At 33.9% G+C, this 22,060-nt stretch overlaps 1 protein-coding gene across 1 annotated transcript; it reads right to left on the minus strand.

Moving 5' to 3' along the window:
- Positions 1-998: 998 nt before the first annotated feature.
- LOC132555365 (transmembrane protein 214-B-like) lies at positions 999-17,793 on the minus strand. Its single transcript, XM_060219711.1, has 16 exons — positions 17,658-17,793; positions 14,592-14,818; positions 13,860-14,013; positions 13,359-13,490; positions 12,939-13,021; positions 12,620-12,725; positions 11,468-11,549; positions 10,966-11,104; positions 9,618-9,716; positions 9,119-9,210; positions 8,841-9,006; positions 7,498-7,615; positions 6,281-6,377; positions 4,984-5,152; positions 4,283-4,434; positions 999-3,260 (listed from the first exon to the last, which is right to left on the minus strand). Exons 1-16 carry the CDS (start codon positions 17,791-17,793, stop codon positions 3,134-3,136), a joined length of 2,079 nt encoding a protein of 692 aa, XP_060075694.1. The 3' UTR covers positions 999-3,133.
- Positions 17,794-22,060: the final 4,267 nt, after the last annotated feature.

Consider the following 22,060-nt stretch of genomic DNA (forward strand, 5'->3'; position numbering starts at 1 on the left):
CTTGCTTTGTAGAAAATGACACACTTCCGGTTTACTCATTATGTTGCTATGCAGAAAATGGTATACTTCCGGTTTATCTGTAGAAAATTACACACTTTCTGTTTACTGGAGATTATTTGATTTAGAAAATGATAAATTTCCTATTTTCCTGTAATGTTTCTATGTAGAAAATAGCAAGACTTTCTGTTGATTTCTGATGTCTCTCTTAAGTAGATAAGCTTCTGTTTTCCCATGATGTCTCCATGTAGAAAAAGACAGACTAAATTTTCAACTATGATGCCTCTTTGTAGAAAAATGAGATCCATGTTGCTGTGAAGAAACGAATGAATATTGCAGTGCAGGAAATTCCTGTTCACATTACATTCTGCTGTATAAAATGATTGCTTCATATTTCAATTTCGAATGTTATCATCATTTCATCACAAGAAAATGACACTTCAAGGCAACATTTAGGATGTAAGATGAGGTAATAGAACATCCATCATCATGCTATTATGAAGCAGCTTTTGACCTTTGAGTCTATATCTGCACATACAACAACACCATAATTTCAATATAAACCAATCCAACATTTTATTGATCTCTAAACCCGTTCATATATTAATATTTGGAAACACAAGACATCATTAAATGTATCTTGTTTTAAAGCCATATTGTAAAGGAAAATATTTTGCTATAAATACACCTACAACTTTGAACAGACTTTTCATTATCTTACAATCTTACCATGGACAGGTGTATCATGCTTTCAGCAGTGTGAAATTGCTGTGTTTAACTATTGGAATGAGAGGAGGGGATTCCCCAGTAACAACCTTTAGGTGTATCTCTAAGTGCCAACATTTTTTAATCTGCAGAGGGCAGTTTGTTTTGATAGTGATTATATTCTTTTCCCTTAAAGTAATATCAGTTCCAATAAGTAAATTTTCCTTTAAAACTTCTTCTGTTGACATTCAGCAACTGGTTTTACTTTTTACATTCAGCAACTGGTTTTACTTTTTAGTTATTTTTTTTTTCAATGTTTTTGTTTATGATTCTTCATTTTACATATAAATATTTAAGGATATGCTAAACAATATTCACATTTTAATCGATATTATTCTCTGTACCCTTATCAAGTATGAAGAAATATATCTAATATATCTTATGAAATGTTTGGATGTCTTAATATTAGTTTTATTTTGAATACAATATTTATGATAATTTTGTGAAGTTTAAATAACAAACATTTATATTATCACATGCTTGATTATTGACGATATTCACATATACATTGTACTGTGTGTTTGTGTACACATAATGTATTGATGGGCCCTTAGGCCAAAAGTTTATAAAATCAAATGAAACTGAAATGACTTTTAATAATTTCTTATAGATAAATTAGTAGATTTGATACCAAATACCAGAAATGTGACAATTTCTTAACCCATAATGACATACTTTCTCTCTTTATTTCAAATACTCTAGTTTTATTTCAGATGACTTTCTCTTCATGTTATTAATGCTTTTAGAAATATGTTTGGGTGTTGTGCGAAATCATTCAACGTAATAATTTAATCTATTTATGTATGTGCTGAATAAAGTAAAAGTATTCAGTATTTTTCATCAAATATATCTATATATTTAGTAAAATATCTCATTCATGTGAAGATAGGTTATGAGAAACACAGGTAAATCTCAGGTAAATATCCAGCTAAGAGACAGTTATGTGAAAAGAAATGTTGGCACCCAGAGAACACCCCCCAACCATGGTGTGATATCATGTAACAATGCAGTGACATTACATCAACAATGTCATATCATCTTCATTGTTGGTGTATAGGAGGACCTCAACCCTTAGATAATTAAGTTACAAAACACCTAGTAAGCCTCGTGTTTGCTAACTTATCCCCTTACCTAACCCCCACTGGGCTTACAGCACTTTTGGGTGGTTTAAGCCATAACACATGGTTAAAATTGACCAACAGAAACAAATAAGTGGAAAATAGGTTGGGTGTTTATCTTCCAGTAAAACATTGGACACTTTAAGACCCATATGGCACAATGCATACATCAGTATGAGAGAATTTCACAGAAACGAAAGTTACAAAGTTTTGAGAAGAGAATATGAGACATTTTCCAGAAACTTGCAAAGCAAGCAAATTTAATTATTACTGAGGCCAGCAAATTCCAAGGCTTCTCCAATATCGATCCATCAATTGCTTTGAATGTTTGACAATGAATAAATTTCAGATATTTTCTGAATAAACAAACACAACAATGTTAATAAAGTGAAAAAGTTAACTATAAGAAAGGAAATTACTATAAAATTTAAAGCATATTTCATATGCAACAAGACATGTTGAAATTTTTCACATGAACACATTAAATTTTCATACATGTTTTTGTTTTTACATAGTTGAGGTTGGTGATGTGTTGCTGCAGTCAGTAATTGTGATATATCTATGTTGCGGAAAGTTTTGAATGATTGTATGTATGTATAAATAAAATCATGCATGCAATGTAAAATGTGACATAGGATACCAGATTGGTTTCACGATCAAAACTTAACATATGACAATGTTGGAAAGCAACATTCATACAACCACTGTTCAATTGAATTCAATTGATAATAATGATCTATTTCACTTCAGAATTGATTCATTTTCTGAATGAACACAGGAATGAGGCCTCAGTGTTTTATGTTTACAATTGTTGATCTGAAAGTACTGGTGATTAAACACAGCAACCAAACCAATCCATTTGTCTCAGATGAAGTATATGTTACCATTTCAATATGGCTATTAGACTTAATTATGAGACAATGATATAAAAATATATCTGGACAGTCCAACAAAAACTTGTGCATATATCTATAATGAAAGTGTACAGAGAAAGACTGCTAGATTGACTGGTTGAAGACATTTTGGTTTCGAAGACTATTTGGTTTGAATGCATTAAGTACACATTTAGTCAAGTATTTAAGTATCAAAATTTTTCAGGATCCTTGTAAAAATTTGTATATCTCACACAAAATCATTTCATTCACTTATATTCAAATTTCAGAACATTTCTTAAAATATTCAGGCAATTGACCTACATTCAAAGCAAATGATGAAAGCAACTTTTTAAATTTATTTTATCTGAAAAGTCTGCTTTAAGATCCATTAGTTACTAGAAGAAATGTCTGTCGGCACCAGGTGAAGAGGCTGGAAGAGGCATGATGTAGGGAAGAGATTCCTGATGTGAGAGCTTTCTGTACACTGTCTGGTGTATATTCACTTCTGAAGGGAAAAACAAAAGATGTCATTTTTATATTGATGAAACAAAACAAAAATATTTTGTAGAATTTAATTTCTGTGAAGTGATGGGTCACAAGAATTTCAGTATAAATTATCCGGATATCTGACTTTACGTCTATCATTTTTTTTCAAATATCTAAGATTCTGTCTACCACCTAATATATCACTTTATATCATACCTATGATGTTCACTTACCAGATATCAATCAGTTTTTATATTTACCATACAATCTATCAAATGATCTCCATATTTACCGTACCATCTATCAAATGATCTCCAAATCTACCGTACCATCTATCAAATGATCTTCATATCTACCATACAATCTGTCAAATGATGTCCATATCTACCGTACCATCTATCAAATGATCTCCATATCTACCGTACCATCTATCAAATGATCTCCATATCTACCGTACCATCTATCAAATGATCTCCATATCTACTGTACCATCTATCAAATTATCTTCATATCTACCGTACCATCTATCAAATGATCTCCATATCTACCATAACATCTATCAAATGATTTCCATATCTACCGTACCATCTATCAAATGATCTCCATATCTACCGTACCATCTATCAAATGATCTCCATATCTACCGTACCATCTATCAAATGATCTCCATATCTACCGTACCATCTATCAAATGATCTTCATATCTACCGTACCATCTATCAAATGATCTATCATATCTACAAATGATCTCCATATCTACCGTACCATCTATCAAATGATCTCCATATCTACCGTACCATCTATCAAATGATCTCCATATCTACCGTACCATCTATCAAATGATCTCCATATCTACCGTACCATCTATCAAATGATCTCCATATCTACCATACGATCTATCAAATAATCTCCATATCTACCAAACCGTCAAACAATTGACTTTCAAACCATCTAAGTTGATTTTTGCTTACAATTTCCTCTAACTTTCTTACAGGCAATGTACATACTACTTTCGAAAGTTTTCAAAATAATCATACTTACAAAATAATATTTTCTTCCACCCAGTGGTAGGCGATATAAAGAAGGTTGGCCATTTGGCCACCTATCCAGAAGGTGTAGTCCCTAAAGAAATCCCATGATAGCCATATGTAATTCCAAAGTTGTGTCCATAGCTCTGGTGACAGCCCGTGTATCTACAAACACAGAATAATAATTTTTATAAATAATTGATATCTATCAACACAGTACATCTGATATATGTAATAATAAGTGGTCTGAATTATTTTCATCCTTTTTACCTGTTACTGAACATATATAACTGATTGTCTAGTTTAAATGCAAAACGATTTAAATTGTGTTTCTCTCGTATCAAATATGAATTTGTAAAATGTCTTGCTTACAAGTGTTGGTAAATAAATTTTAATCACCAACTACAGGACACAACCACCAGATAGACAGTGACTAGGCTTTCTAGTCTCCTTGTGGTACATTACAATTTATATCTTTATCACATGAAGAGTCATACCCGGTAATTATTTCACTTGCATTTCTTATATCAACTTCCAATGTCCAAAGACAGCAGAATACTGACCGCTTCAAAAGTCTAACTGGAATACTAGATCTTGAATCCATAATTTCAGTGGGAGACGGTAAGATCAGCACCAGCAGGCAAAGACTTTAAACATTTGGATAAATTTTCATCGTATCCACAATGTGTAATGACTAAATTATAAACTATTTACCCATTCTAAACACTGCGATAACTTTAATGTAGCCCAAAGTCTGAATGGCGCTGTAAACTCAAGGAATTGGCCCCAGAACTGCAGCAGCCGTGTCCATGCCTGCCACATGTAAGGGCCCACAGATGCTTGCATCTTACCGTAGTAAAGTGGCACATTGACACAGACCCATCTGTGTAGGAAAGAACAAAGTTGTCAATCAAATTTTCATCAATTATACAATTCAATATTCAACAAATCATGTGATGCAGGCTCTCAACTGGCTGTATATCAGCTGTTTCCTACAGCCTATATATATTTTTTCAGGAAATTTGTCACCGATAAATGTAGAGATAGTAAATATTTCTTTGATACTGCTTTTGGCTTCTTGATTTTACAAGTTTGAGATTTCTTAAGTCTTTAACAGCATCACCAGCCACCAGAAAATGATTCAGTGCATCTCTTTATCACCTGTATGGGCACCTTGCCAGACAGTACAATAGGATATTGGCCTTTTAGGTGCCCATTCAGATGATGATGATGATGAGCTATGCAGCAGCTCTCTACCTGGATTGTGATGCTGTTGAAGTGAATGGTTACTTTAAGGTAGATTTTAATCATTGATTAATATAGAAAGAGTAAGTGAAGGTAAGATTTATTAGTATAAATGCCTTTGAATGAAATGATTCTCGTTTGAAAAACTCCTATATTTTGTTGAAAAGATATTCCTATATTCTGAAGAAGACTTGGTTGACAGCCTGTGTAATGAAATACCAGAAATGATTCCAACATCATTTGTACGAATTTCATCAATCACAATAAATACCTATACCTGGCAACAATAACAGACTTTATAGACCCTGCATCCAATAAAATAACGTTTAAAACTGATTGTCAATTAATTGTACTCCAGCAGGTGGTTAGATATAATCTGAATTTTATCACAAATGATAGTGAATGTTTCATCCAGGATTTTAACCCTACTGCATTGAGAAAACAGAAACATGCATCACACTGCTGTAGATACAAACTTGTATGTTATGGAGATGTAAAGATAACAGTAGCACTGCTTGTTGATACAGGCCCATATGGCAGGAGATACTGAAGTATTGAACTGCTTTCAGTTGGCATTCATTGGCACTATGAATGCCAATTGACCAACTAAATTCAAAAACATCTGTCATTTTAAATTTCATTTGGCTTTACCATAGGAGGGATCTGCTATTTGTTTGAATTATTCCTACATCGCTTCGATTCATGAGATAATTATTCACAACACTGCCATACAATGGTAAATATTGAGATGTAAGTTGTTACATACCCGTAGGCCATGGAAGTGTAGAGGTGAACCCGTCCCCACACTTGTTCTGCAAATGGCAAGATCCCATAATCCTCCAGAAACTGCATAGTCCGGGATGCTGCAGTAGTAACAAACCATGTGTAAATTCTTATTTCTATTGTCTGGGATGTTGCAGAATTGTCTCATAAGGTGTTTAAATTCATAGAAATAACTCTATCTTCCAAATAAATTTAGGGTTACATCAAACAAAACAGCCATACATGATAGTGTTTCACACTCAAAGTCTACAGCGACATCTTTTCTTGACACTGGAAAGCTATATAAAAGACGCCACACATCTTGTGTATTTAACTGATTAACACTATACAAGTACATAAAAATGAGAATTTACCGTCACTATAAGTTTTGCATGTCCCTACTGGTCCATATCAACAGGATTAAGTCAATATGGTGTATTCATTATATGAATAACTAATTCAATAAATGGTCAACGGTACATTGAAGATGAAATTCAACATCTGCAATAAGTGTTGGGATGGCCATGTATAGACATATGTATATTCCAGGTTTGGTTATGACAGCACATCTACTTAGGGAGAAATTAAGCTCACCACCGAGCTAAACATAAACTTGTTACTTCGGGCTATTTATAAACAAATCAGGGATGGGCTCAATACCTCCAAAATGTAATCAATTATCAATCAATTTCTTCATTTAATTTCCTGTAATCATTTACTAATTGATTATTTACCATTTTTGTATGTAACTGAAAAACTAATCACTAATTACCGTTGATTACTGCAAAAATTGAAATTGTTTAAAATCAAACAATTACAATGACCCACAACTCCGATAAATCCATTTAACCTAATATTGAAATTGAAACCATGAGCTGAAATGCTCTTCCTTATGTATAAAACTATAAAACAGGGTTGATGATAATAGCACGTATTTAATGATTTTTAATTTTACACAAATGTAGATGCTGATGCTGCAAGAAAAGTAATGCCTGATTTCGCTCCCTTGTGTCAGATTTATATCCTGGTTTTTTAAGAGTTAGTAGAGTTTATAATGAAACTGCATCATAAACAGAGCATATATGAGACGTACAATGATGGACTACATCCCAGATAATTCTGTCAGATTACATCCTGTATGGCCTTGGTGATATTAGACTAGATATTTTGTTGTCTTTGTTTTTTTTTTTCTTTTCCATTTTTTTTTTTTATTATACTTACTTTTTATAGAAGTGCTGATGTAAATGTCATAGGCGACGATTGCAGTAACCAAGGAAACAAACAAAAACATCAGCCATGCCCATGGAAAACGAGTCTGATCCAATTTCTGTTGAAGTTCCTGTAAACATGAAGATAAATACCATTTTAGTCCGTTCCATATTATCAAGGCTTTATCATTTGAGAAACATTTAGTCCAGAGTAAATAAGAGTAATTTATCTTCATTATAAGCAATCCATCTATTTAAAGTTTTCAGTTCCATCTTGGAACTGTGAATAAAATTTGTGGAATTATGAAGTGCTGTTTTGACTCGCAAAAACATGAAATGCAGAAAAATAATCATCTGCTTAAATCTGACAGAAAAATCCTAATTCCAAATATTGTAGTAATATTAATAGTGTACATAATACCTATATTCCTGACAATTATTCAAGATCTTGCCAAGTTTCCAAAAACCACTAAAATTCTACGTGTCCACTTCCCACCAATATTTTGTCCTCAATTGAGTTGTACACTATATGGCTTAATTATTTTCTGAATTTGGTGGCTATAGTTATTATACCTTCTGAAAAACAGCTAAACACAGCGTTCTAACATGGATGAAAAATACAAAGTCCAAAACCACAACAAGAATTCCACAGAATTATACACCATTTTGTTCCCACTTTGACTCTTTCAAATTAATAAATATTTAACGACACAAAACTTATTCATGAAATAAGTGAACAGGAAATTCTAAATTCACCTAAATTCCTTGTTTTTCACTCCAAAAAATGAACCAAGATACACATGCAATGTAAATCTCTGTGTCCTGATATGATTTGTACACCCTAGGATCTAACTCTATACTAAGTTTGGTTTCTGTTATCCTACTTGAGAAACTGATCACACACTATTTCTTAACATTGATGTGTGAATGTGGACAGAAAAGTAAAACCTTAGTCTTGTTTGACATCTGACCCAGAGCTTTGACTGCATAGTGTCTATTGATTGCATAGTGTTAGTTCAACTTGACTGCTTAAATCAAAATTTTATGCTGTAAACATACATGTGTAGTACAGCACAAAATGCTATCTAGCTGTATCAAACGAGTCGCTAATTTAATGACACAAGATAACACATAGTAAAGTCAGTGTGGCAATATGTCTGGTGGTATTCAATGTTGTTTTAGAACCACGATACAGGGATAGTGCTCAGTAAGCAGATTTAACACACTGTTCGTCACTCACTTATTTCAGTCCTTTTAATTCGACGCTTGGATAAACCACTTCTCTATATGGCTAAACACCAATCTTTACAAGAGGAAAGAAAACAGTTAAAGGGAGATAAGTCAAATTATAACTACCTTACAAACAACAGAGCACTGCTCCAGCCCTTCTACACTGGATTTGCCTCGGGAAGCCAGCTCATCATTGGTGATGGAGAAAGAACGAAGAGTCTTCTTTAGTAACTTCTTGTCCAGAATTTTGCTTGAGGTGTCCCAGGTATCAAGCAAGTACTGCATTAACATGCTGTAGAAGTAAAGCACCGAGGGTTACAAAACAAACATATAATATAGGTCAAGCTATTCAAAGATTTTAAACAAATTCCATTTTCAATGCTATCACTGCTTTTCAGATTTACCTGGACTGCTGTATGTACTTGGTGTACATCTGCACCCACACACTGTAGCATTGTTCATCCGTTGAAAGACAGTACAGAAGGCTTGACATCAACTACAAAGAAAGTCGACAAAATGAACAAGAATACAATGCCAAAGCAATATGTGTTACCTATCATGCCCACAAACCATTACACTGTAATTATTTTTAAGGATAGATTCCAAAAAGTTGGAAAAAATGAAGTTGTAAAATTTTATCTTTTATCCTCAACATCAATGTTTGATCCAAGAAGAACCTTTATGCAATGTGTCAGCATCTTTATGCTATAACTGTATATAACTGTTTGACCAATTGATAGTACAGACAGTATAGCAGGCTTGACATATCGGCTACAAGAATCATCAACAAGTTGTACAAAAGCAACGAACTGAGAGGACAAACAGTAAAGCAGACTTGACATCAGCTACAAGAATTTTCAACAAGCTGTACATAAGAAACCTTATTGGAAGATGTGTAGTTACCTCAGCCATCATCAGACGAGAAGTGTTGGCAGTAGCTCTGGTTAGATACGATGGGAACAGGTTTCTCATGTTAGCTGTGGTACCACCATACACAATTGTCTGTAAATAAAGAGAGTTGTTTAAAACTTGCTGTGTACTCTTCTTTTAAATCTCACATTAAGTACCGTGAACATTGTATTGTAACTAAAACAACTGTCACAGCTTGTGTAAACTTTCAATTGTCTCCTCTTTGGCTCTATGAATATAACATACTCATGTTTTTACCTGCACATTTTGTATACCGGTACACTCCATAACAATATTTGAATAAAAAAAAATCATTAATGTTAGTCCAAGACTCGCATAAAATCTTCAACCAAAACCAATTAACCCTTTTTGGATTTTTATTTTTTTTCTTCAATTTTCCAAGTCTTTTACATTCATATAAATAGACATTACAAAACCCTAACATAGTACATAAGTTATCGTACAATATTAGCACTAATATGTTTACATGGAAAACAAAGTATTATTCTTAAATCATCATACAACATAGTTCAAAAGGTGAACAAAGGCACAAACATAACACATATCCTTTCATCCTCATCTCATATATATATACACACAATCGCTCATTCACCATTTTTGAAATGGGGCTTATATGCCCAGAATATGGAAAAATAGCGGCATTTTCCAGAATTGGGAAAATTAAATTGGGAAAAAACAAACTTTTTTGCATTGCAAGTCGGCTGTAAATGAGAGCCCTGTATATATACACAAAATCGCTCATTCATCATTTTTGAAATGCTTAAATGACCAAATATGGCCAGTAAAACAGATACATTATTGCTCCCACAAACTCATTGCAAGTGGAATGTAAAGGAGTATATATAAAAAAAACATGTTTCTGATCCTACTTCCGACATAAAATCCAGATTCTTAATCTGTAGCCTGGACAACTTTAAATTGACACTGACCTCGGGCTTGTGTTGCAACACACCACCTTGTCATTTTGATCCCACAAATCACAGATCAACCACTTTCAGTGAATCAGAACTCGATAATACTTTGACTTTGGTCTGAATGTGGGGGTTTATAGACCCAAGATTGGTCAACTTGTACTGGTCGCAAAGTTATAGACACCACAAACACATTAATCTGGACCTTGACCTCAGTTTAACCATCTTAAATATACAGGTTCAAAAGGTGAACTCTTAACTTTCAGATTCCAACTTTTTTGGAATATGATAACAATTAAACTTACCAGGTTAATTAATAACATCTAAAAAATATCTTTTCCATAAAATTTTAATGAGAAATCCTTTATTTTTGATGCCGAAGTATGAAGAAAAGTTGACGATGTCTTTACCTTGATGTCAGGGTAGAGGGTTTGCAGCTTTCTACTGAGGTCTCCTGGCATCTGACGGTCCCCAAATATAAGATCAAGTAAGTAAAAATACTCCCGAACACTGATCACCCCATACACTGTACTCAGGGCTTTCTTATTCCTAAAACAAAGTGTACAAAGATATTGATACTAACTGAACCAAACCAAATATGGACATTTAGTTACATTTCATACATTACAGCAAGTATTTGGAAGCCCAAGAGCCATGGGGTCATATGTATATTTAACATTGAACAAGAAGAGTGTTCAACATAAATTGAAGATTTACAAAAAACTGACAACTGTAGAGTTTGAAACTGGAAAACTGCACATGATTAACAAAAGATATCTTTATCTCCACAGAATTGTTAAGAGTTAACATTACACATCCTTTACAAAATGTTTGATGGCATTTAAAAGATATTCAACACTTGCCAATGAGTGATTACACTTGTAAACACGATAAAGATGGTCCTGTACTTACTCCAGCAGTTCTTCCAGGTAGTCTACACAATAATTAGCCACTGGTCGCACCTTCAGGGTCGGCTGCATCACTTCAATCCACGCTAGAACACAATACATATACAGGCTATTATATATCTATTCATAATACAGTCAAAATCATTAAAGACCCACAGTGGGGTAGGAAGGAATGAAACAAGTCCATCACACATCCACATTGACATATAATACAGAACAACTACTTATTTATACCAGGTATTGCTAGATCATCAGTGAATTTATAAGATCAATATATAGAGATTTATCTAAAGTAATGGCCAATTTCAGTATCAAATAAGAGATCCCAGAGGGATCTTGGCTCCCATCTTTGTTCAATCTTTTGTTGTTCTTTAAAAGTTGCATCTTTTCCACTTTCCTCTATTTCTCATTTTGATTATATCTAATTTCAAATTTCTCTTAAGAAATAGTGACAATAATCCCAAACTACCAAATCTATACATCATTTCTCATGTAAGAGCAATAACAAACTGATCCGGCCCAAAATCAAACAGGAACAACTGGGGACCACGGGGAACCTACGTATGAAATTTGAGAAAGTGCCATCTAGTACTTCAAGACATTGCAATATCAACCTTCTATTTGCAAAATGCACAATGGCTGCCTCTCAGCAATTTTAATTTCCTGATTAGTCCCACAATCAAAAGGGCACAACTAGGGACCAATGGTACCTACACATGAAATCTGAAAAAAGATTCACCCCGTGTTCCTCAAGAAACAGGAATGACAATTAATAATTCATAATGGATGGACAACAGATGTAGGGCCATTTGAATAGTCCACCATCTGATGGAAAAGTGTAAGATATCTATATCACTAGTCCTCCATACTGCACAGCTTCTATCATGAACCTGACACAAAACTCCAAGCATAAATATGACATGTAAGCCTTACTTGTTATATCCCACTTTAGCTATTTTTCACCATGTGGTCTCCACAATCATAACACTTGAGCAGTAACTTAGTATTCAAAATTTTTTCATATATGTTGGGATTATTTGAGGATGTTAGGGTACTATTATTTAAAATTTGTGTTCCAATATGTGCACAAAAGCTGTCACATCTAACTGTAAAGAATCATGCTAAATGTGCAAAATGATTTATTTCAAATATTTACTTCGCAGTCCACATTTCAGGTCAAGGTGACCACACTGCCCAAGTGACCAAAGTATGGTCAAACATCTACTGGACCTGTTCTGGTTGGTCTTCAAAAGCTCCAGAAACTGAAAGAAAAAAAAGTTCAGGTGAAGAAAGATGTTAACACATTGATAAAGGTTATTTCTAAATTTGTTAAAAAGTGCATGAAAATCATTTGAGATTTTTTTAGCTAAATGTAATTTTACTGTGGTTTTGATATCTTTTACCAGGAATCAACAAAGTTGTAGAGCATTTTAAACAAACAAACAAACAAACAAACAAACAACAGCAACACTAACCTGGGCCAGTTTGGACAAAGCAACATCTGGTCTAACTTTAACAAGCAGTTGAATAAAGATACGGTACCCAAGGGTGGAGTTTCCTGTCAACATAAAGATAAAGTGTTGAATTAAGAGTACTCTTTTAATTTTAAACATGCTCAAACTGTGAAATTCTTACCTGAAATGTATTCTTCAGTTGATTTTAGTTGAATTTCAAAGTTAGATCAAATAAATGATTAAAATATCAAATACTTTAGTGGAGTTATCTTTACTCTAAGTTTTCCCTTTCTCCTTAACCCCTTGCATACCTTCGGTTATCCAGGAGGGCAACGAAGATACTGTAATCCACTACTACAGTGTTGGCTCTATCTCTTCATAGATCAAATATATTAGTTACGATTTACCTTATAAAACATTTAAAAGTAGCAACATTCTTACCCTTGTTCAGCTCCGTCAGCATGGTATTCACACAGTGATAAAACATATGCTCCTTGGTGTCCTCGGAAGCCTGCTTGATCACAGATGTGATTGTTTGTTGACAATGACGATCAAGGTGGCACAGTGGGAAATCTGTAAATACCAATGATATATCAAGTTAAAAATTCTCATAATATTTATACATTTAAAGTAATGTTACTCCATTACATGACTTTAGAGGGTACTTAAACAAGATTCAAAGTAAGATAAAAGCTTGAGACAAGGAGGTTGATAATGGTTATAAATCACAAAATATCTAGATATCTCATTTCAACAATAGTGACATTCAGAAATTTAGCATTATTAAATCTAAAATAAGCTTAAAGGTATAAACATGTAAAACTATGAAAAAACAAAAAGCTACAAGAATTTACCAATCACCTACAATATCCTCATAACAGCAACAGTTATAGGAAGACAAGACCAAAACATTGTACATGTATAATGTATTGAAATGTTTACCTTTGGGTTTGTTAGTGAAGACAGGGTCAGACTCTGGCACTTTTTCTAATTTCAGGTTTAAGAAAGATGCCAGATCTTTGAGCCATACTTCCAGGTTGTCAGGGAACCGTGTCTGGGTCAAGGTCAAGGTTGACTTCACCTCATCTTTGGTGATCTGGAATACAAATTTACCCAATTACTTTCAGAGAACATTTTGAATACGTTCAAATGCATGCACTTTCATGATATTTCAGCTTAAACACTATTGTCTGTTTCTTTGTTAACCCAGGATTATTTTTTATTCCTTTCATTCTAAGGACTGATCAAGATACAAAATATCTTACATGTCATTTACTTGCAAATTGTACTGACTGAAACATCGACCAAAGACAAACAAAAGTAAACTCACAACTTAACTCATAACAGAGTTTATATGTTATCAACTACACATTGCAGATCATTAAACACGACAGGGATTTTCATTTCTCATTTTGAAAAGCGTATTTTCAAGAATAGACTGTAAATTTGGGAAATTACTAGAGAATATTAAATGGTTTAATTTGGGAATCACCACTGACAATTACACCTGTACATACCTATTTGAAGTGCATAAATTTATATACCCCACTGGGCCTACTTACAAATATATAGTGCATAAACTTAACCACACCACTAAGTAGTACACTAGCTATGGTATACATTTCATACCACACCAACCACAAGTTCACTAATTATTGTACTTATACCACATACAGCAGATATTGCTTCAGCATAGTCCACTTGTTTCTTCTTTTCCTGGTCTGGTTTCTTCTTTTTATTCTGAACAGTTTTCCTATCACCACCAGCTTTACCATTTTGATCTCTGTTAGATGCTGTACTAGTTGGTGAGGATTTTTCATGACTTTTGCTAGCTTTTAACTCCTCCTTCCTTTCCTTTTCCAAAAATGCATCATACATGGTCACAGATTCTTTAAGTGGTTCTGAAAAAATTGAAAAAAAAAAAAATTGCAGATAAAACAGTGATCATTTGATCAGTCCAATTACAGCTATTCTAGCATGGAATCACAACGTTTTAGATTGAAAATATTAGTTCAACTTGTATTTTCTTGGAAGATTGTGATATAAACTTTCGGTAAATAAAACATCACACAATCCTTCAAATCATGAACAGTGAGATTAACGATTCTAAGACTGGGCCAATATTTTGTATGGATTTGACAATAAGCAAATGCATAAATCCTTACTTAAAAAATGTAACTGACAACCAAGATCCCCTTACTTGTTTCTAATGAAATATTCTTGTTTTATGGTATCAAACATTTTTCATAATGATTTTTCCAGTACATTTCTCTTTCCAATTGACATTTCTCATGAGGTTCTATTCTGTGCTTGGTTCTTTCCATTTCTATTAAAACTATTTTCCCATCATATCTTGGTGTCAGTTGCTGTTCTGTATACTAGTTACCAATGTTCAACTTCATGTGAAGTAATACTTACAAAAAAACATGAGGACACTTCTTGAATTTTTAAGTGAACTAAACATTTCTTCTTACAGTTTCAATTTTTCATTGGTTAATGGACAATTTGCTCTAACATGTCACTTAATAACATATAGATACTATGGTCTTGTTTGTGATTTCCTACTGTTATTAATATTGATTAATATGCTGGGTTTCAAGTGGTGTGGAAAGCTCGCGCAGAGGCAAGTAAAAGTTTATATATACAGGGTGCAATATTTTTTTCTCAAAGTTTTGTGAGGGTAAGCTGCAGATAAAAATGGTTGTGGTGTGAGATTTTAAGGGGATTTTTGCCTTGAACCCCTATAATTTCATGCTCTGAACAGCTGGAGATTCCAAGGTGTTGTTGCTCAGTCCTTTGTCACATTTACAAGTTTAAATGCAAGTTGCTGCAGATGTACGTCTCTTGCTCTGGAGTTGGATGGGATGAGGATGTCTTTGACGTCTATAGGAAAGTATTGATGTTGTTGATGTGTTTATCCATCTTCTGGTTATTTTGTAGTTTTTATTTTGTTTTTCCTGTTATACCTAAATATTAACTTGAAGTTCTTGCAGTAATGATAGCGGAGTTTGTTTTTAAATTGCATTTAGACAGCAGTTTTGTTATTTTCATACGTTCCAACCAATCAGAGCCGAGGATTGACTGTGACATATTTGTAGAAACTGATCCTTATACTGAAGATAGGTCTTCGTGGTGATGTGATTTCATAAGATGACGTAACTTCCATATCTAAACACACCATTTAGTATTAGTCCCTAGTTTTTTTCGGAATCCTTTCCAAATGTTTCTGTGCGACATAGCCTGATGTAAGAGTGGGACCAAATCTTGTAGAATTTTGTTTTGTTTCATTTCCAAATACCGATAACGACTGTGTCGGAATAGAATATTCCAACTGAGTCAAAGTAATGTCTCCACATTCTGTTTTCAAAATATCGTTAAAATCGTCCCTGAAAATGTCCACATGGGGTATCTCAACTTATCTATTCCTCTTGCTGTATGAGATCAGTCAAAATATTAAAATCAGCCTCGCTTACATAATCCGACACGCTTACACCGGAAGAATTTTCATAAAATGAACTATATGATCGGTTACAAATAGAAAATACTGCCATTTGTCATCCTCTTTCAATCAACGCATTGCCTTACATCAGTTAACTTATCATGTGCAAGTATACCCTTAATTGGACCATAATTGATTCTGCCTCGTACCTTTCAGTCAGAACACCGGAGCTGACACCTACCAGGGTGGTGGGAGAAGGGTCAAAGGTTAAATGCATGTAGCCTTTGCTCTGCCCCTTTCAAAACCCTGAAGATTTCACTTAATACAATCTACCTTTATGTAGCTGCAATATTGTACTTCTTCACAGCATTATGTTTTTATTATTAAGTTGTTCATTGGGGAGGGACGAGTGATACTTGCCACTTACTCATGGCTGATTTTATGCACTTGACAGATGACATCATATATGAGAGGATGTTTAACATGTAAAAATGTGTATGAGGAAAAAATATACACGTGTATGAGGAAAAAAAAATACATTTTTTGCCAATGACAAAATGCATAATATTTCATGATGAACAGACTTTTTTCATTCCTTAAATGTTACATGATGCAATAATCAAAAGCATCTAGATGAGAGGTTGCTGGGGCTAATTCAACCCAAAGAAGGAACTTTTTTATAATAAGAGCAGCACACATCTGGAACACTGTACTGGAGTCTGTGATTGCACCAAACCTTAAATATTTCTAAAATAGATTGGACAAATTTTGGGAAAATCAAGACCTGTTTTTTTTTTTATTATAGAGCCGATCGCCTATTCTGTATTTGTATGACTCATTTTATTATTACTACTATTTTAAAACGAATCTATTGTATTTGACAAGTTTGACTACACTGTACATCTATTATGTGCTAGGTATTATATGTATTTTTAGTCCGGTGAAGAGGATTTATCTAAACCTGCACCGGAAATAAACTTCACTTAACTAGATAATTCACGTAATACACTTTAATAAAATGCCCGGTCCGAAATACATAGCGGTCCGGAACCGATTTCTAAACGATAACAACAAATAAAACTTTATTTTATAACATGTCGTGTTAATTCAAATCAACATAGTGAATTAACAAATAATAAACAATAACAAAACGGAAAAATACAAATATATCAAAGATAAAACCGTGTGACGTTACACAACTGTCGAAATACGAATAAGTGAAAGTAAGTTGATGACGTTGACGAAAAGCCGGTACCGTTCGTATGAAGTATGTAATCATTAATATTCAGAGATTCACTTACTACTTGCTTCGATCCTGGGCATATTTTCAATAAATTGCTTTTTCTCATTCCGTGTAAGGTGAGGAATTTGGCTTTTGCCACTTTTCTTTGCCTTCCCAACCGTTTCCCAATGTGGAGATTGCGTTGTACTCGCCATCTTGGTGCTAACAGTACGTACTGTACCTAAGCGGCCCAGCGTTTAAAAAAGTGTCGCTGACGTTGTTCAAAATCACTACCGCCGCTCTCCTCTTCCTCACCAACTTCAAAAGCATCTCTAAATAAAGTTAAATTGAGCATGAATTCAACCCAAGTAAATATTCATATGAGTTTCTTTTTGTGATGTACATCCGTCAGGATATAAGTATTGATATTCATATTTGTACCTAGAATTAACAACAGAATTTCATCGTTAAGGTTGTATGGTACCATTTTAAATATCCTTTTGTTGAGGGTGTATGTCAGCCATGTAACCGCCATAGTTAGATAGTTATGTGGAAGTCCCTCTGTAAAGCCACGCGAATGTATCACTATGAAAAAGATATATGGTTTAAATTTAAATAATAAACTCAAAGGTCTGGGTTTTTTTTATAAGGCTCAATTCATAGTCGCTGGTCTCGACGTGTAGAGATAACACCGTCATCATATTGATCCCAGTGTTGAAATCATCCTCTGGAATCGTCGATAGGTCATCTTCTGAAGGGAGATCCCTGATACTAGCCGCATCTGCATGGTCACCAGAGAACCTTAAGCTTCCTTATTGAGCATATCAACTTTATTTTGCACAACGAATTAGAGTTATCTGCCCTTGTTATCCTGAGGCCGGGAGAAAAGAAAAACTGCAACAGCAGGAAGGCGGAGAATTACAAATTGCTAAGCTGGGGCTACTGGAGAAACGGTAGGTTCTTATAAGTGAGTATGATATCAATGTTAACTTACAGTTGAAGTGAGTGTTGAAATAATAGATTCTGATTTTAGACTGAAGTGATACAGGAGTTATTAGTTTTGCAATCCGGTGTCGGGGAAAATTTGTTCGTGAAAATTGTAGGACATTACGCCTAACAAATCAAACCACAACTGACATCCCAATCCCGTCTCCTCGACATAACCCCAATCCCATCCCAAACAAGCCTATGCCTATATATCATTATATACCGGGTAGTGTCGAAATGAAATTCGTCAATTTATTATGATTTCAGAGAACTGAATTCTGTTGATATTGGACCTGCAAGGGGAAAGTGTCTCAGGGCAGATGATAGGCCTACATGGACTCCTGGATTATATCCTGTTCGGATATTAGACGACACAGAAACTAACGGTGGCTATGTGAAAATCCATTTCATAGGTAACTGTCAAATTAAATGTTTTCAATTTATTAATTCCAGTTGAAACTCCGAGTGAAATCGGAATTAACAATATCTATATAAAGCCCTGAGAATAGCATTTGGTAAATATGATGTGTATATCAATGAAATATTTAACAGTGTTTTTCACTGCATCATTATAACCTTCTACTTTCAATCATACTTTTTTCGAGATCTGTGGACAGAACTTTGAATGAATTTGGAAATTCCCTCTAAATCATTTAAACAATATAAATATATAAGCACATATTTATAATTTGCTAGTTTTATTTTGATTTTATGATGCCTTTGCCATTAAATAGGGGGAGGGGGATCAAGCATTGCACCCATGTCCATCTGTCTGCCACATTGTACCCTGTCCCAAGTCACTATATATAGCGATCCACTGATTATAAGGTAGCAGAGACATTTTTATAGTTCTATATCATACAAATATTTTTGTATTCTATTCCATTTCTGTTACAGGTTGGAGTTAAAAATATGATCGACTGATAGAAGAAGATAAATTGGAACCATTCATTGAAACTGAAAACAACCCTCAGGCCCTGGAGGATTTAGGTGTCCTTATCAAAGAACACCTTACTGTTTGTACCAAGATTGACAGTTTCGTATGCCTAAGGATTCCATTAGTTGAAGAAGATTTTGAAATATTAAGAGATGTTGCAATTGTCCACAAAGTGACAAGATCTAGGACCACATATACTATTTCACCTAGAATTATGTTGACCAAAATTTTCAGGAAAACTTGGGACTACCGTGTGTTGAATGCAGAAGGAGACAATTGCTATGTTAAGACTGCCACTTTGAAATTCTGTTTAAGAGTACAAAGAGATTTGAGAGAATATGAAATCAAGAAGCAACCTGAGAGTGATCAACTGGAATTGTTCAAATTCTAGAGGAACACAGCTAGTGTTTACTTTTGTTAAGTGTGCCGACAACCACAGAATGTTGCCACATCTCCTTAATGACCCTTACTTTAAATAATCAAAAGACTTCTGTTATGACTTTGTTGGTTAGAAATCTTAGTTATACTATCATAGAAAATGGTTGTAAGAGAAATTTTGTATGAGATTTTATCATCAGATCAGTTTTGGAAGAAAGCTTTAGATCTAAAAACAGTTGAACAAATTTCTTTAGCTGTGCAAGAGCATTGTACACTTAAACTTTTGCCAAATGACCTTAGTCTTAAATATTTAAGAGCGGAGCTTTTCAGATTAAAGACAAATACTTTGAAAGCTAAAGTAAAGGGTGGGAATCAGATCAAGAAGTTTAAGGAGGGACTCCGGTTTTCAAAATATAGTTTGGATGTCATGGTTGACAAGGAAGAGACACAGTTAATGGTTGAGACAATAAAGGCAGTCGGTCAGAGGCAGTTAGAAGAAAAGGAAAAAGGAAACAATGACTTAAGAAAAAAGTTATGTAAGTTTAGTTTAGCAACAGAAACTCAAGAAATGAAAAAAACATTGAAGCACAAACCATTCACAGAATGTACGCCTTGGGTATCAATCAAAACTTAGGAAACGAGACACAGATAAGTGTAGAACAGCATTGAGTTTTCTGACAGAAAATGGGGTTACTCCTATTTCAGTTACGGTTATGAAAAATAACAAAGAAGAAGTTTTGAAACATTTTGGTTACGAATCTAAAGAAAATTCAGAGTTGAATCAAAATGTTGATGACATAAATACCCTCATATATTAGTAATGAAGCATACCATGAATTTAATATCTTATTTAAAGTACTTCCAAGAAATTATGCTATCAGTAAGATTGTGGCTGAATTAAATTCTAAGTTCAATATTGAAATTACTCCAGATGGTCTTGGGTGTTCAACAATCTCTGAAAAAACACTTGGTAATTGTGTTGTGTAATATATTAGATATGGAGAAAAACTTTGCACCAGATGGAGACATCAGAATTAAAATTTCTAGGGATGGCACTAATGTGGGAAAGAGAGTTCATATTGTAAATGTGACTTTTACCATTATCAATGAGAACAAGAGTGTTTCTGCAAAGAGTAAATACCCATTAGCTATTATTAGAACAAAAGAGAAATATCAGGACCTTGAAATTGGTCTTCTTGTCGCTGATCTTAGGTGCATGGAAAACGTAACAGAAAATTCAACTTTTACCTCTACAGTGCAAGATAAAGATAAGTTAAAGAATGTCTTGAAGCTTGTAAATGTGTTGCAAATGTTGGGAATACATTTTTAACTTTGTGTAAACGTTGATAGTAAAAAGTTAGAGTATCGTGAGCTCACTGGTCCAGAGAAACTTTTGCTGCTTGAACATTTTGATGCAGCTGAGTTTTTTGATGACCGAAATAAAGCTGTTCAGATTCAGAAGTTGTGGGATGGGTTTAGAGAGCTGAACATGTGTATTAAATCTGACATCCCAGATGCTGATGACATAGAATACAAAGCAAAGTTGTGGTGTGACTTGTACATAAGTTGTTACAAATGTCTGTATTTTTTACTTTTCGTTTTTCGTTTGTTTTTTTTTTATTCATTATTTTCATTTTATTTTTTTTTATTTGTTGAAATGCCTGAAAGGTATTCGTTTTATCAGTATTAAATGCAATGGAATGAAAGTAATGCATTGCTCACTTTTTTCAAGCCGGTCCAATTTGGTTAGTATTTAATTCCGTTTCCACTGGTTAGAAAACTACCTAAGGAAACCTCTTATCATTCGGGTGAAACCGATTTCAAAAATAGAATCAATTATATTGGATGAAATCATATACTATTTGATGAACGTGTTGCTGGTTGTAATAGATGATTGGTCAAGTTCCATGCAACTGAGATCGGGGTTTTCTGCCACACATCACGACCGCTTGCTGTTAGGCAATGTATAAGGACGCCTATTCCCGGCTTTGTGAAATTGTTTTACTGTATTTTTAAGTGTGTAATAGTTACAAAACAGTTTAATAGGTGCATGGTTCAACTGACAAACACATACTCGTTGTAATAGGAATAGTATTGCATATTAGTCAACATTTAGATAAAATATTTACAAATAATGCTTGGTGTGACCATTGAGCGTACTTGTTCAGTCCGATATCAGG

The sequence above is a fragment of the Ylistrum balloti genome, unplaced genomic scaffold, assembly GCF_031769215.1.
Source record: "Ylistrum balloti isolate Yb309-2 unplaced genomic scaffold, AGI_CSIRO_Ybal_v1 Utg370478, whole genome shotgun sequence".
Lineage (NCBI taxonomy): Eukaryota > Metazoa > Mollusca > Bivalvia > Pectinida > Pectinidae > Ylistrum > Ylistrum balloti.

Bases quoted from the DNA above. Each gene is read 5' to 3' on its own strand.
- LOC132555365 (XM_060219711.1), bottom strand. From the start codon at position 17,793: ATGGCGAGTACAACGCAATCTCCACATTGGGAAACGGTTGGGAAGGCA. The intron at 9,211-9,617 runs GTAACTACACAT...CTTTCTTTGTAG, and splicing joins CTCGTCTGATGATGGCTGAG to TTGATGTCAAGCCTTCTGTA. The intron at 5,153-6,280 runs GTATGTAACAAC...TTTCCTACACAG, and splicing joins TACACTTCCATGGCCTACGG to ATGGGTCTGTGTCAATGTGC.